Here is a 14,347-nt window from a genome sequence, read left to right on the forward strand (position 1 = left end):
GGTGACCCCCATTAATGGGTTGCACCAGTTTGAATCGATATCAGATGGTCTCTATTATCAAAACAGCCATAAAACTCAATTTATAAAGGGATATAATGTTTTCGTTCATAAAAAGCATAAGGTGACGCACGGTCACATCTTTCTACTGATCCTTTTCAAGCCTTCCATTATACTTGGCTCCCTGACATGATTCGTCCAAACGAGACGCACTCTTCTTCCTGCTCCAATTAGCAGTGAGTGGACCATAGTTCCGATGGGTCAAAAAATGTGATTACGAACCTCTCAATCGAATATCATCTCACACTGAATATTGGGATCTCGCAGTAAGTTATATCGGGGGTCAGGTTTAAGGCAGTTTCAAGCCAGAAAAATAAGAATTAAACTTGAGTCCCTGGCCTAAAAACTGAGGCAGGAAAAATTAATATTATGACTAGTCCACCTCCTTGATCATGATAGGCCCTGGACATCATCCTATGTAAGGACCCAGGGAGAGTATACACCTTCTCCAGCTATTTCACCAATTTTTATAACTCCTCTCATTTTCTAATTCCTGTCTCAGTAACTCATTATTTCTTTCTTTCTTTCTTTCTTTCTTTCTTTCTTTCTTTCTTTCTTTCTTTCTTTCTTTCTTTCTTTCTTTCTTCCTTTCTTTCTTTCTTTCTTCTTTCTTTCCTCCTTTCTTTCTTTTTTCTTTCCTCCTTTCTTTCTTTTCTTTCTTTTTTCTTTCTTTTCTTTCTTTCTTTTTTCTTTCTTTCTTTCATTTCTTCTTTCTTTCTTTCTTACCTCCCTTCTTGTCTTTCTTTTTTCTTTTTTCGTTCTTTCTCTTTTGTTCTTTCGTTCTTTCTTCCTTTATTTCTTTTTTCTCTGCTCTTCTTTTACCAACTTCCCTACTCACTCTTATGCTAACAGTCCTTTTTCTGTTCTTGCAGCTTGGACACTACTTGGAGAAGCACAAGTCGACCCTTACGGTTCTGTCCCTCATCCAGTTCTCATTACAGATCTGTAAAGCGCTGGCCTACCTGGAGGGGATAAGCTGTGTTCACAGGTAACAGCTGTAGGTGGGACACACTAGAAAGCGTCTCCATGCATGCATTCCTTTTACAGAACCCTGCTTGTTTTTAGCATGTTTTTATTTATATGTCTACGGTGTGATTGTACTCGATAAAAACAGTTTCAGAACATTTTCAACTGAAATACTTTGTGAAAAACACAGATAACAAAAACCGAAAGTGCGATCAACATTCTTATATGTAGCGGCATGCAAAGGGGCGGTCTTAATGGTGTTGCATACATTAGGATATCTTCGAACAGTGTGTGGCATCCATATGCAGAAATCCTCCGAACGCTCAAAGGGAATTTTCACACATTTTAGTCAGTTCCATGTGGAAGCACTGCATCCATATTTGGTATCTAGGGGTCTGATTACGATGGCTGTCGGCGGTCCCCTAAGAGGCGTTATGATGGTGGCGGCCGCAGTGTCTATCTTTTGTATTGCGGCGGGTGCTGCTGGTTGCAGCACATGCGGCAATACAAAAAGAGGTCACTTTACATATCCCTGCACCATGTGGCAAGCACCATGTGGTGCCTGTCCACATCGGAGGGCAGTCAAAGTGCCTATCCTCTAGCCTTTTCATGGTGGGTTATCCGCCGTAAAAAGGCCGGCAGCAAGGATCATTGTAACCCCTACGGTTGTGCCTGGCAGGCACCGCCACCATGTTAGGAACTACAACCCTAAGGAGCCCGTCGGATGCATGGCAGTCAGTGTTTCCGACCGCCACCCCTCCGCCCGCCATCCTAATGTATCTTTATTTATCCTAATGTGGCGGGTGTGAGAAGTTAGCCTGGCATATGATGTCCACTAGTTCTAGTGGGTACCTTGCACCAGTCTAATCGACCCTTATTGATGGTGGTTGTAAAGTCAACTTTATAGAAAGCTATCCTAGTGGTAGCATGGACCAGCAGTCATCAGGCTAAGACTACAGAGAGCATGTGAAGCAAGTTGTTTTACCAATTATAATCCCTTGAATACCAAATGAAAGGACACCACACAAGGTATACATCAAATATATATGTATTTATTCTAAACACAACCCCTCTACACTCTTTATGAGGTCAGAGGTAAAAGTACAATACAAGTTACTCAATTAGCATACCATAAGTTGCACAGTGAACGTTTTGCCCTAGGGGCCTCACAAACCATATACTAAAATAGTGGTATAAGAACCACGTCTTGAATAGAAAGTAGGCCTAGAGTCTAGGGAATCGCTGGGGCTACACTAATCAACCAAAGGTTAGGAAGTAGGAGGCCCACGGGAGACGCGTGCAGTGTCTAAACACAGCAGCGAGTTATCATTGACTTTCTATGGGGAACGAAGAAGTTACAAAGTTACTGTTTAAGGGCACTTCCGGATGGACTACGACAAAACCCCTTTCGACTAGGACACTTCGAGAGTCAAGACCCACGGTAGCACCGGAGTACTTGTGTTACCTCACCCAGGGAAGCCGTGTGCATAGGTGCCTTTTGGTGTCGGGTTTCGTGGTCGTTTTCAATGGGGATCTGCAAAAAAGTGCTGCTGGCGACCAGAGGAAAAGTGTCCGGGTGGATCCAAGGGTGGATCGAAGATCTGAAGAACCTGAAAGCAGAAGGGACAGAGTCTGGGTCACTAGCCAGTGACCAGGAAGGTACCAGGAAGGAACCAGGCGATGTCGCGTTGATCTCCGGTGGAGAGGTGAAGCTTGTCTCTGCAGCCACGAGGTCCAGGAGGTGTCGACGATGACCACGAGCTGGATTCAAGCTGTCCCACGAAGGATCTAGTTGACTGCGGTGTCGGTATCCGGATTGGACCCAACAAGACTTGGTAAACGCAATCCACGCAGGAGATGAAGATTGGCTTCGGTGCAGACCAGCAAGGTCTGAGACGCTTCTCCTTTGCAGGGAAGCTGAAACAATCCTGGAGCAACCAGGAAAGCAAGTTAGATTCAAGATGGAGTCCTCCGGGGGCTCACTAGCCTACGGACTAGGAACTGGGAAGACGCGTCGAGCTGAAATGCAGGCGCGGGCCCCACGGGATACTCGTGGAGTGTGGAGAGCTGAGCTTCTGTGCGAATGGTGCTCGGGTCTGGGGCTTCTCGTACCCTAATGCACAACTGCGAGATACCTCAGGAGTTGATGCAATTAGCAAAATGCAGGATGTCCAGGAGTTCCGGTCCCACGTCTCTCATGTCTGCCATGGTTCTCAGCTTTGCTGGGATCGTCAAGCAGAGTCAGAGATGTCTGGAAGTTCATGTCCTGAGTCGCAGAGTCTTCGCGTTCCAGCGGGAGCCTCGACAATGCAGACCGGCAAGTTACTGGCGGTGCCTGTTTGCACAGGGTGGTCATTCCTTGACCACAAGGGAGATGTCTTCTGTCTTCCAGTTAAAATGGAATGTCGAAGGTCCAGGATATGTCTTGCAAAGATTCGTTCTGGATAATCTAAAGTCCTAGGGACACAGCTTCTATACTTATACTAAGGTTAGGGGCTGGACTACCTGGTAGGTCCCTTCTATGAACCTAAACCATCTCAAGTGCAATACTGGGAAAACTGAGATCCTACCCTTCGGTAAAGGAAATACCTTCAACCCCACATCTTGGTGGCCAGAGGACGCTAGTGCCCCCCCAAGTACTGCCTCCTCAGTCCGCAACCTAGGGATCAAATTCGACCCCTCCCTGAGCTTCAAACAGCAGGCCACGGCCGTAGCAGGGACCTGCTTTGGAATTATAAAAGGGCTCAGGAAATGTTTCGACCTGATTCCCATCTCCGCAAGGAAAACGGTCGCAGTAGCCCTCATAACCTCCCGCATCGACTACTGTAACAGTCTATATGCAGGGACCAATAGAGAAGTCTGGCACAAACTACAGATGGTGCAACATGCTGCAGCAAGATTAGTGTTAGGATGGAAAAAGAGAACCTCGGCCACAGCAGCAATGAACATCCTACATTGGCTGCCCATCTACAAAAGGATGCTCTTTAAAATCCTACTGATCACTTTCAGGGCTTTCAACGGAAAGGGACCCAACTACATACTAAGAATGTTCAAACATTACACCCCCACACGATGTCTCAGATCTCAAGGGGCCAATCTTCTCACCATCCCCAATTTCAGACTCAAGACTAAAGGAGGAAAATCCCTGGCGGTACTAGGCTCCAAAGCCTGGAACACTCTCCCCCATCATCTCCGTCAAATCCCCACACAATCAATCTTCAGAAAAACCCTCAAAACTTGGATCTTCACCCTTTCCGAAGAACAATGTAAAAACCTTGTCTAGAACTTCCCCCCTCCCCACCACACTTACCAGACGTCTGATTTTCTGACTCTCTTTCTATAGCGCAAAGACGCTCCCTGGAGTGCAGCCTGCGCTTTACAAAAACCCCATTACATTACATTTACATTACATTACTATGGGTGGACCTGGGAAGGGGGTGGTTACACCCCTTTCCCTTTGTCCAGTTTCGCACCAGAGCGGGGGTGGAGTGCCCCAGCAACTGGTTTGAACTGGGCTATGCATGAAGCACCTTGTGTGCCCCAGGCAGTGTCTGGAAAAGCATTTCTGAATGCAGCCCTGCCTGCCCCAATACACTACAGCCTGTCTGGGGAGGTGCCAGCACCTCCCTTGACAGGAAACCTATTGTCCAGGCCTCCCCTGCCGGAGTTTCGTCCAGCAGCAGGAGGTCACGGAGTTTCGTCCAGCAGCAGGAGGTCAGACTCGTGTCTGTGGTAGCAGCATCCATTTTGTGACGCTGAGGCTCTGTTTAACTTTAACCGGGTTTACCAGTACCTACATGTCTTCTCCCTCTAGGAGGGTGGAATGCTACCCCCGCCGCCAGGACTGGTGGGGGGGGGGAGGGGGTAGTATTCCAAAGTGTTTGACACCTTACACAACATGTTTTGATAAAGCCAAACCAAAGTTAGCATTAACCGCGAGGATTATAATGCACTTAAGAGTATATGGTATGGCTATATCATAGAACAGTTATAAGGAGATGGTTCCGAAAGCTGCAGAGGGGCTCAGCTCATGCTAGGGTACCCTCTCACATAAAACCAAGCACTCTGCCTCCAGGATTGTTAAGGCCTGCCATAGGAGTGACTTATAGGTTACTATGTGTCTATATATAAGGTAGATATAGGTATACTATATCTAAGTAAGGGGTGATTACACCACCTTACCCCAGGCTGTGTGAACAGACCTGTGGTGTCATTTTGGAGGGCCAGCCAAGGGGGGCATAATACATGCTGCAGCCCCTGGTAAGCCTTGGATGCACCTATGCCCTGGGTACCTATGGTACACTATACAGGGGCTCACAAAGGTGACCCAATACCCAATCTGGTATGTACCTAAAGTACATGGTATCAATTTAGAGAGAGAACAGCCTTGCTGTGGTCCTGATTAGCAGGGCCACAGCCAGTCTAAAGTCGAAAAACCAGAAAAATCACAGCAAAAAGTGGGGGAGACCATAGGAAGCAGACCCTACTCTCATACAGCGGGCAGTTAACCCGTTCGCTTTTTCTGTTGGCCAACGGCCGTCACAAGCACTACTTTTGTAGTGCTGCACACGTCCATTGGCCAACGCGGCCCCGCCCACTTAATTAAACCGCCGCACAGCGGCGGAATTCTCGCCACGGTTAAGCGGTTAATTTCGTTTTAAGAGAGATTCCAGTGAATGATGTCACTGTACTTGTTAAAACCCAAGCTGACCTCATCAATGCAGCATTGTAGAATGCTTATGATTGGTGAGTTTAAGAGATACAAGGCTGGATAAAGAGAACTCTCTCCACTGGATGACCCTTGAAACAGCAACTCTAAGAACACTTTTTGGATTTTCTGTTCCTACAGATAGTGAGAGGTTCTGCAAGGAGCAAAACCGAGTTTTTTTACTTAATGCATAAATAGAGCATTCACTTTTGTTGGATGAATCAAAGGTAACTGCTCTACACAGGAACCAGTACTGTTTATTAAACCCATTCAGTACAATTTGCATGAATACCCCTGGTGAGAGCAGGCTGTGTGCCTGTCCCTAGGGTCGGACTGGGACAGTAAAAAGGGAACCAAAATAAAAGGGGTCATAATATTATCTGCAGGTATCATCCCTGGTTTTGTTTTAGCAGAGGGGCTTAAACTTTGAAGGTGTCAATCTGGTTAGAGCATACTGCTGTTATTGCTGATTAAAATTGAAACTGTAAGTTCGAGGCATGTGGGCTGCTGAATTCATATCTTGTGCATAGATCGCCGCCTAGTGTTGGGTCCGGATGATTGCACATTGTTGTCCTGGAAGAGTCTTCGAAGTATCACAAGATAGGTGGCTCCTCCCCTGGACTACAGTGCGCATGGGCATCGACTCCATCCTCAGATTGTTTTTTCCGCCATTGGGTTCGGATGCATATTTGTTAACTCAAGTTCGGAATCGATAAAAAACTTTCTTTTTGGCCAAAAGACCTTTAGTTATCGTCGGTATTGTCTTGCGATCGGTGCCAGTTCTTGTTCCAGCTCGGTTTCCGAGCTGAACCTCCAGAAGAGCCGCGTGGCTTTTCGGCACTGAAGGCCCGGTCGACGCCAGAGGCCTTATCGTCGAACCATCATGGAACGGAGCCCGTTCAAGAGATGTCCCGTTTGCAACTCAAAATATCCTCCTATCGACGTCCACCCGGTGTGCAACAAGTGCCTGTCTCCGGATCACGATGAAGCCAGCTGTATGGCTTGTTCTCGTTTCCGCTCCAAGAAGACGATTCGACTTCGACGCGCAGCGCGCAAGGAGGCCCAGCAGACGGCACCTGACCCTGTGAACATTTTAGATACCGAGGACGATGAGGGAGTCGAGCAGGAAGTTCAAGAGTCTGATCCTGCATCGGAGATCGACTCCAACTACGACGCAGATGTCGAAGTGGTCGATATTGAAGACGTCGTCGACGTGGTAGGAGACGACGATGTGGCCTTTGGGGCCGTAGAAGATAGCTCAAGCGAAGAGCAAGACCCGACCGTTGGTACGGGGGCCCAGACCAAGACACTCGTTAAGGCTCAGGTCGAGGGATCGCCACATGGCCTTACCCGAGATCATACAATTAGTTCTACGGCCTCGCCTCAGGGCCCGGCTATGGACATTTATAGCGAGCCACTGGTCGACCAATCGAAACCGAAAGAGAAAGCATTGGTGTCTACACAACCGAAAGCACTGGAGGCACAATCGAAACCAAAAGTGCGTATTGCTTTGGTCGTCTCAAAGTACTCCGAAATATCGGCGCCGACAAAGCAGAAGAGTGTTATCGACCAGGTGAGGTCGCTAAAGGGTGTCGAGCCGAACACTGCGGCACCGAAAAAAATGGTCAAAGCCGTCGACCCGAAGAAATCGGCGCCGAAGACCGTTGACACAGAAAAAGGACTCAGAGCTCAGAAGGTTCTCGATCCTACGAGTCGGCCAGGCAAGGCTAAGAGCGGTATGAACCTTGAGTCCACGCCGGGCGGTGGCTCGGAGGAATCCATCGAGTCGGTGCAGCCCTCCGCCTCCTTTTCAAAGCAGGTGTCGGAATCGCTCAAACGCATTAAGGAGAAGACTTCGACTGTCGGACCGAAGAATACTCCACCACCGAAGCCTGCCAGTAAAACTCAAAAATCGTTGGCGCCCATCCAGTTCACGCTGCCCCGAAAGTGGTACCTAAGGCCTTCGCCCCTAAGGCGGCCATCGAGGCGCCCAAGAAGCTATCCACGGGGCCGAAGCCTACAACTGCGGAAGTGGTCACAAAGCATCGACAGCCTACACCTGAAGAGCAGTCGAGGCACTTCATCGACGCAGACACGGGTAGACTTTCTATCTACAAAAGAAAGATCGCCCCTGAACAGCCTATGGAATCATATAAAATTCCATTGAAAAAGAAGAAGGATTCTACTACATCACCTCTTCTTGTTGAACCTATATCAGCACATGGCCAAGACACTGCTCCTATCTCGCCCACTTACTCGGATGTGGAGACAGGGGAAGGTGACAATGAGGAGTACAGTTATCCTATAGACACTGATCCTGAAGATCACAATCAACCCTGGGCAGACGCTGCTGACCCAGGAGATCCACAAACTGCCCCACACAGTCATGTGTATGCTGTGAAAACCTCGCCTACTGAAGACTCGGCGGCGTTTAATGCACTTATTGAAAGGGCAGCCAAAAATCATGATGTCCAGCTCCATGCTGACCCTATTGAAGTGGACTTTCTGTTTGACACCTTCTCCACCTCAGAGAGAACTGTCAAGACTCTGCCAATGCTGAAGGGTGTCTTGAAACATGCTGGAGACATTTTTAAAGAGAACACGAGGGCAAGGGTGATAAACCCCAGAATCGAGATAAAGTACAAACCGGCACCTGGGGACCCTACCTATATCAAGGAGCAGTTGCCGTTGGACTCTCTGGTTGTTTCCAATGCCTGGAAGAGGGCAAACTCGCAAACAACGGGTGATGCTCCTCCCCCTGACAAAGAATCTAAAGTGCTAGAAGCATCAGGGAAAAGGGTGGCAGCTCAAGCGGCCAATATCTGGCGCATTTCCAACACTCAGGCACTCTTAGCCAGATATGACAGGGCCCATTATGATACACTTGAGACCCTCTTACAACACTTGCCAGATGAATATAAGGAGGCAGCAGAGATGCTCATACAGGAAGGGAAGCTTATATCAAATGCATCTATCAAGTGTGCACTGGACGCAGCAGACACCGCGGCCAGAGCCATTAACACTAGTGTAATGTTACGGCGACATGCTTGGCTGAGAATCTCCGGTTTAAAGCCGGAGCTACAAACCACCATACTGAATCAGCCTGTAAATCCTGATCACTTATTTGGACCTGAGGTGGACACCACCTTGGAAAAGATCAAAAAGGACACTGAGACTGCAAAGTCTATGGGGGCTCTACAGTCGCAGCAGTTCCGGGGTGGTTCTTTTCGTCGCTCAAACAATAGAGGAGTTTCCAGAGGCCAACTGTCCCAGCAAACACAGTACAGTAAAGGAGGCGCGCAAACCACTTACACCAAACAAAGTAGAGGTGGCTATCGTGGGAACAGCGCCAAGGGCAGAGGTCGTGGAAACAACAGCTCCCGGTCCTCCGCCGCTAACAAACAGTGACGCCTTGTCACTGCCCCCCGACCATACCACACCAGTCGGGGGGAGACTACAACAGTTCCTGCCAGTCTGGAAATCCATCACTACAGACAGGTGGGTGAGGAACCTTATCCAGTATGGTTATTGTCTGGAGTTAACATCCACTCCACCCAACATACCCCTAAGACACCGCCCTATGTCCATAGAGCATTTGCACTTATTGCAGCAGGAGGTAGTCGTCATGCTGCAAAAAAGGAGCAATAGAGCTCGTGCCTGTGGAAGAAAGAGGTACAGGAGTGTACTCGCTGTACTTCTTGATCCCAAAAAAGGACGGGTCCCTCAGACCCGTACTGGACCTCAGACCGCTAAACCTGCACATTCTATCAGAACACTTTCACATGCTGACATTGCCGCAGGTTCTACCGTTACTCAGTCAGGGAGATTTCCTCGCAACATTAGATCTGAAGGATGCATATTTCCATATTCCGCTACACCCGTCACACAGAAAATACCTCAGGTTCACCATTCACAATCAGCATTATCAATTCAAGGTCCTCCCTTTCGGAGTGACGACGGCACCCAGGGTGTTTACAAAGTGCCTGGCAACAGTGGCTGCATACCTACGGAGACAGAACGTTCACGTCTACCCTTATCTGGACGACTGGCTTATCCAAGCAAAGTCGTCCAAGCAGTGTGCCGCCAACATGTCCCACACCATTCACCTTCTTCACGATCTGGGGTTTTCACTGAATTATCCAAAGTCCCACCTCCAGCCCGCCCACGTACGGCAGTATCTGGGCGTGACAATAGATACTCTGGCAGCCAAAGCACAGCCAAATTCAGTGAGGATCAACAGCATTCAATTGCTGATACAAAAATTCAGACCACAACGCTCGCTTCCGGCACGAGTGTTCATGCAGTTGATAGGCATGATGGCCTCCTGCATCTTCATAGTCCCGCACGCGAGACTACATATGCGTCCGCTTCAGGAGTGCTTAGCACGTCAGTGGAATCAGGCTCACGGACAGTTGAAAGACCTAGTGTTGGTGACCGGTCGTGCATACAACTCTCTGCATTGGTGGAATCCACAAAACCTTTGCAAGGGCCGACCGTTCCAGGAGCCTGTGCCACAGATTATTCTGACAACGGACGCATCTCTCCAGGGATGGGGAGCTCATGTACTCCACTACACGGTGTAGGGACTATGGACAACGCAGCAAAGGAAGATGCACATCAACCATCTAGAACTGATGGCTATCTTCATGGCGATGAAAGCATTCAAAGTACATCTGTGCAACAAGGTCGTGTTGATCCGGACGGACAACATGACGGCCATGTACTACATTCAGAAGCAGGGAGGTACACACTCTCCACAGTTGTCTCATCTGGCTCAGAGCATGTGGAAGTGGGCCATTCAGAGGAACATTTTCCTCATGGCGGAACACCTCCCAGGCAAAGAAAATCAGATGGCGGACCTGCTCAGCAGGTACAGCCACCAAATGCACGAGTGGGAGATACATCCATCAGTACTCCACCCGTACTTCCAGCAGTGGGGTCATCCAGAGATAGACCTCTTCGCCACAAAGGAAAACGCCAAATGCCAAAGCTTTGCCGCCAGGTTTCCACACCCACAGTCGCAGGGCAATGCGATATGGATGAACTGGTCAGGCATATTTGCGTACGCTTTTCCCCCAGCACCTCTAATACCGCTGGTGGCACGCAAGCTGAAGCAACACTCGATGACACTCTTCCTGGTTGCTCCGACGTGGGCCCGCCAACCATGGTACACCACGTTTCTAGAACTATCCGTGGTACCGCATCAAAGGCTGCACCTCACACCCAGGCTTTTGACGCAGAGCCATGGCGACATTCAGCATCCAGATCCGCAACAGCTCAACCTGGCGATCTGGCTCCTGGGGTCTTAGAATTTGGCTACCTCAACTTGCCTCCCGACTGTATGGATATCCTTAGAGAGGCAAGAAAGCCCACCACCAGAGCATGTTATGCGGCAAAATGGAAGCGGTTTGTCATTTATTGTGCAGACCACAACATCAACCCGCTAGACGCATCTACTCACAACATCATTTGTTATCTGTTACACCTATACAAATGCAATCTGGCATATGCGTCCATTCGTATACATTTGTCCGCAATAGCAGCTTATCTACAAAACAGGCAGCATCTCTCACTTTTTAGAGTGCCTGCCATTAAAGCCTTTCTGGAGGGACTCAAACGAGTTATTCCTCCCCGGACCCCACCAGCTCCTGAATGGAACCTAAATGTGGTCCTCACCAGGCTGATGGGTCCACCTTTTGAGCCTCTACACTCATGCGAGATTCAGTTCTTGACGTGGAAAGTGGCTTTCCTAATAGCGATCACATCGCTGCGACGCGTTAGTGAACTCCAGGCACTAACTACCCAAGAGCCATTCATACAGATTCACTCCAACAGGGTGGTACTTCGCACTAACCCTAAGTTTCTTCCTAAAGTGGTTTCACAGTTCCATATCAATCAGACTATAGAACTGCCTGTGTTCTTCCAAAATCCTGAGTCAGTGGCGGAGAGAATGCTCCACACACTAGACGTCAAGACAGCTCTAATGTACTACATAGATAGGACCAAAGATTTTCGGAAAACAAAACAACTGTTTGTTGCCTTTTCGCCACAACACAAAGGCAAACCCATTTCCAAAGCAGGTATATCCAGGTGGATCGTTAAGTGCATTCAGATTTGCTATCAAAAAGCCAAGCGCACATTAACGGTTCCCCCACGGGCCCACTCCACGGGAAAGTTGGTGGCCTCCATGGCTTTCCTTGGAAATATTCCTTTAGACGACATATGTAGAGCAGCCACATGGTCTACCACACACACATTTACAAAACACTACTGTGTAGATGTGCACTCCAAACAGCAGGCAGCTGTAGGGCAGGCTCTTCTAAAACCGCCGCCGCTAATGGAGGGACTGCTACGTATTCTATGCACAAGATATGAATTCAGCAGCCCACATGCCTCGAACCGAATATGCTACTTACCAGTATGCATCTGTTCTTGGCATGTAGGGCTGCTGACATTCATATCGCCCGCCCTCCTCCCCAGCGCCTGTAGCGGCTGCAGCACTTACAATTACTCTTAGCATGGTCATCACTCACTGTGTTACACTCCATCTTTGCCACAATGGCGAAAAACAATCTGAGGATGGAGTCGATGCCCATGCGCACTGTAGTCCAGGGGAGGAGCCACCTATCTCGTGATACTTCGAAGACTCTTCCAGGACAACAATGTGCAATCATCCGGACCCAACACTAGGCGGCGATCTATGCACAAGATATGAATGTCAGCAGCCCTACATGCCAAGAACAGATGCATACTGGTAAGTAGCATATTCGATACATTTTATAAGCATGTCTTTGAGTCAAATAATATTGTATTAAGGATTACAAACCTTAGGAAAAGTGTACAAATCGAAACTGCTCTCTTACATTTCATTGTTTATGTTACTTTGTATCATTTGTATTGTTTAGCTCATTCTACCATTAGTATGGTACAGTGTTGCTTTATTATATCTCCAAATATCCAATAAATATGCAAACAATATACTCAGTTTCAGAAATGGCGAGAGTTTATTGATCTGCGCATGGTGCTAATGACACAGAAAAACAATTTTTAGTTTAAAGACAGAAACCTTTCTTCAGCTATCAAAACACTCAACGTACAGCTAATTTTTCTATAAGCTTTGCTATATATTGTACCTATGTTTATAATAATTTCAATAAAGCTCCTTAAACTAAAAAAAACCACTCTTCATATCCCCCTGACCAGTGCTGTATAAAGCAGAAAAGTTTTGGCAGGTTGAAAATCCTTCAAAATATTTTGTAATAAAAACTTGCATAATCTACTTTTGGAAAAGAGGTTGAATTGAAAACAATTGCTGGAAAAATGTAGTGACAAAACTTAACTGCTGGACATTTCAACCTTGGGCAAAGTTGTGTGAAGTTGACAAAATCTCCAAAATCATGACAATTTTGAGTTTCACAACTGGAGATTTAATTTAACTCTTGACCTGAGCTTTCTCAGGCTTTTTCCCTTCAAGAATTCCAAGCTTCTGCACTGAATAGGTGTACATTATTTGCCCTAGTTTGTAGTTCAGATGGATGCATATGTTTGTCTCTTCGGTTATGGTGTCTCCAAGTACAAAAAATCTCTCTTTTGGATTTCTAGAGCTGAAGTGAGTATTTCTTGATCTGGAATACTTTCTCCCACTTCTCTCTTTGTACAAAATGTCCTTCCCTTTCCTCTGTCTGCAGGTTGAAATAGGATAACAGGAGTGTGGAGATTAACTGCCCTAGTATAGCACACCATGTCGCCATAACTGGGAAAAGAACGCTTCCCTTCTCTTTGGTTTCCAGGGTGCTCATGTATTTCCTCTTCACATTTTTACTTTGTCAGGACAGGAACCTTGGCTCTGCGACTTGTGCAGATACCTAAGACATCTGAATAGATTGGGTTGCAGATTTTCTAAACACACACATATGGGAAGCCAGCACTGGTTAGCAAAGCATTTGTGTACTCCCTGAAAGTGTTGTAATCTATGAGGTAGTCCATTCTATCAATTCTCACCCATTGAACTGTTCACTTAATTCAATTACCTTAAAGTATGGTTAATGTATCTAAAACAAAGTGTTCCACATCTGTACTCTATAAGGCTATTGTGAGTAATTGTTTAATCCTAGTTGTAATTGTGCTCCATGATCTGCCCTTCATGTTGCTCACTGAAAATTGCAGACGTGATGCCACTACTCAACTGTAATTGATTATTACTGTAAAGTAGCTATTTATTTTTAAATGCTGGTGACTTGTGATGTCACACCTTGAATGTAATTACATAATGAAAGATATGTTCTAATGCATTTAATGACGGCTTCCGTTTAATAATAATCTAGGTATGCATCACTGGTACTGCATCATAAATAAAAATAAATAAATACAAATCTCTGTGACCTAACTGCCCGATCCCTTCACCATTGCCAAGACTGACTTTGCACATGCCTCTTCCTCTCCGCAGGGACATAGCAGCCAGGAACATTCTGGTTGCTTCTCATGAGTGTGTGAAGCTGGGAGACTTTGGGCTGTCCAGATACGTGGAGGAGGAAGAGTACTATAAAGGTAGGACATGTCAACTGTCATCTTCAAATGGACACAGCTATGTACATGTCAGACATTGGATTTGCTTCT

General features: G+C 47.1%; 1 protein-coding gene across 5 annotated transcripts in view; it reads left to right on the plus strand.

The window, feature by feature from the left end:
- PTK2B (protein tyrosine kinase 2 beta) overlaps window positions 1-14,347 on the plus strand; it is a 500,318-nt gene that overhangs the window by 406,153 nt on the left and 79,818 nt on the right. For all 5 annotated transcript variants that reach the window (XM_078649940.1, XM_078649942.1, XM_078649937.1 and 2 more), the window contains 2 exons: window positions 930-1,045; window positions 14,178-14,278. In XM_078649940.1, coding sequence (XP_078506066.1) covers window positions 930-1,045; window positions 14,178-14,278 — 217 coding nt within the window. The remainder of the gene's footprint in view (window positions 1-929; window positions 1,046-14,177; window positions 14,279-14,347) is intronic.

Source organism: Lissotriton helveticus, chromosome 6, assembly GCF_964261635.1.
Source record: "Lissotriton helveticus chromosome 6, aLisHel1.1, whole genome shotgun sequence".
In the NCBI taxonomy this organism is placed as follows: Eukaryota; Metazoa; Chordata; class Amphibia; order Caudata; family Salamandridae; genus Lissotriton; species Lissotriton helveticus.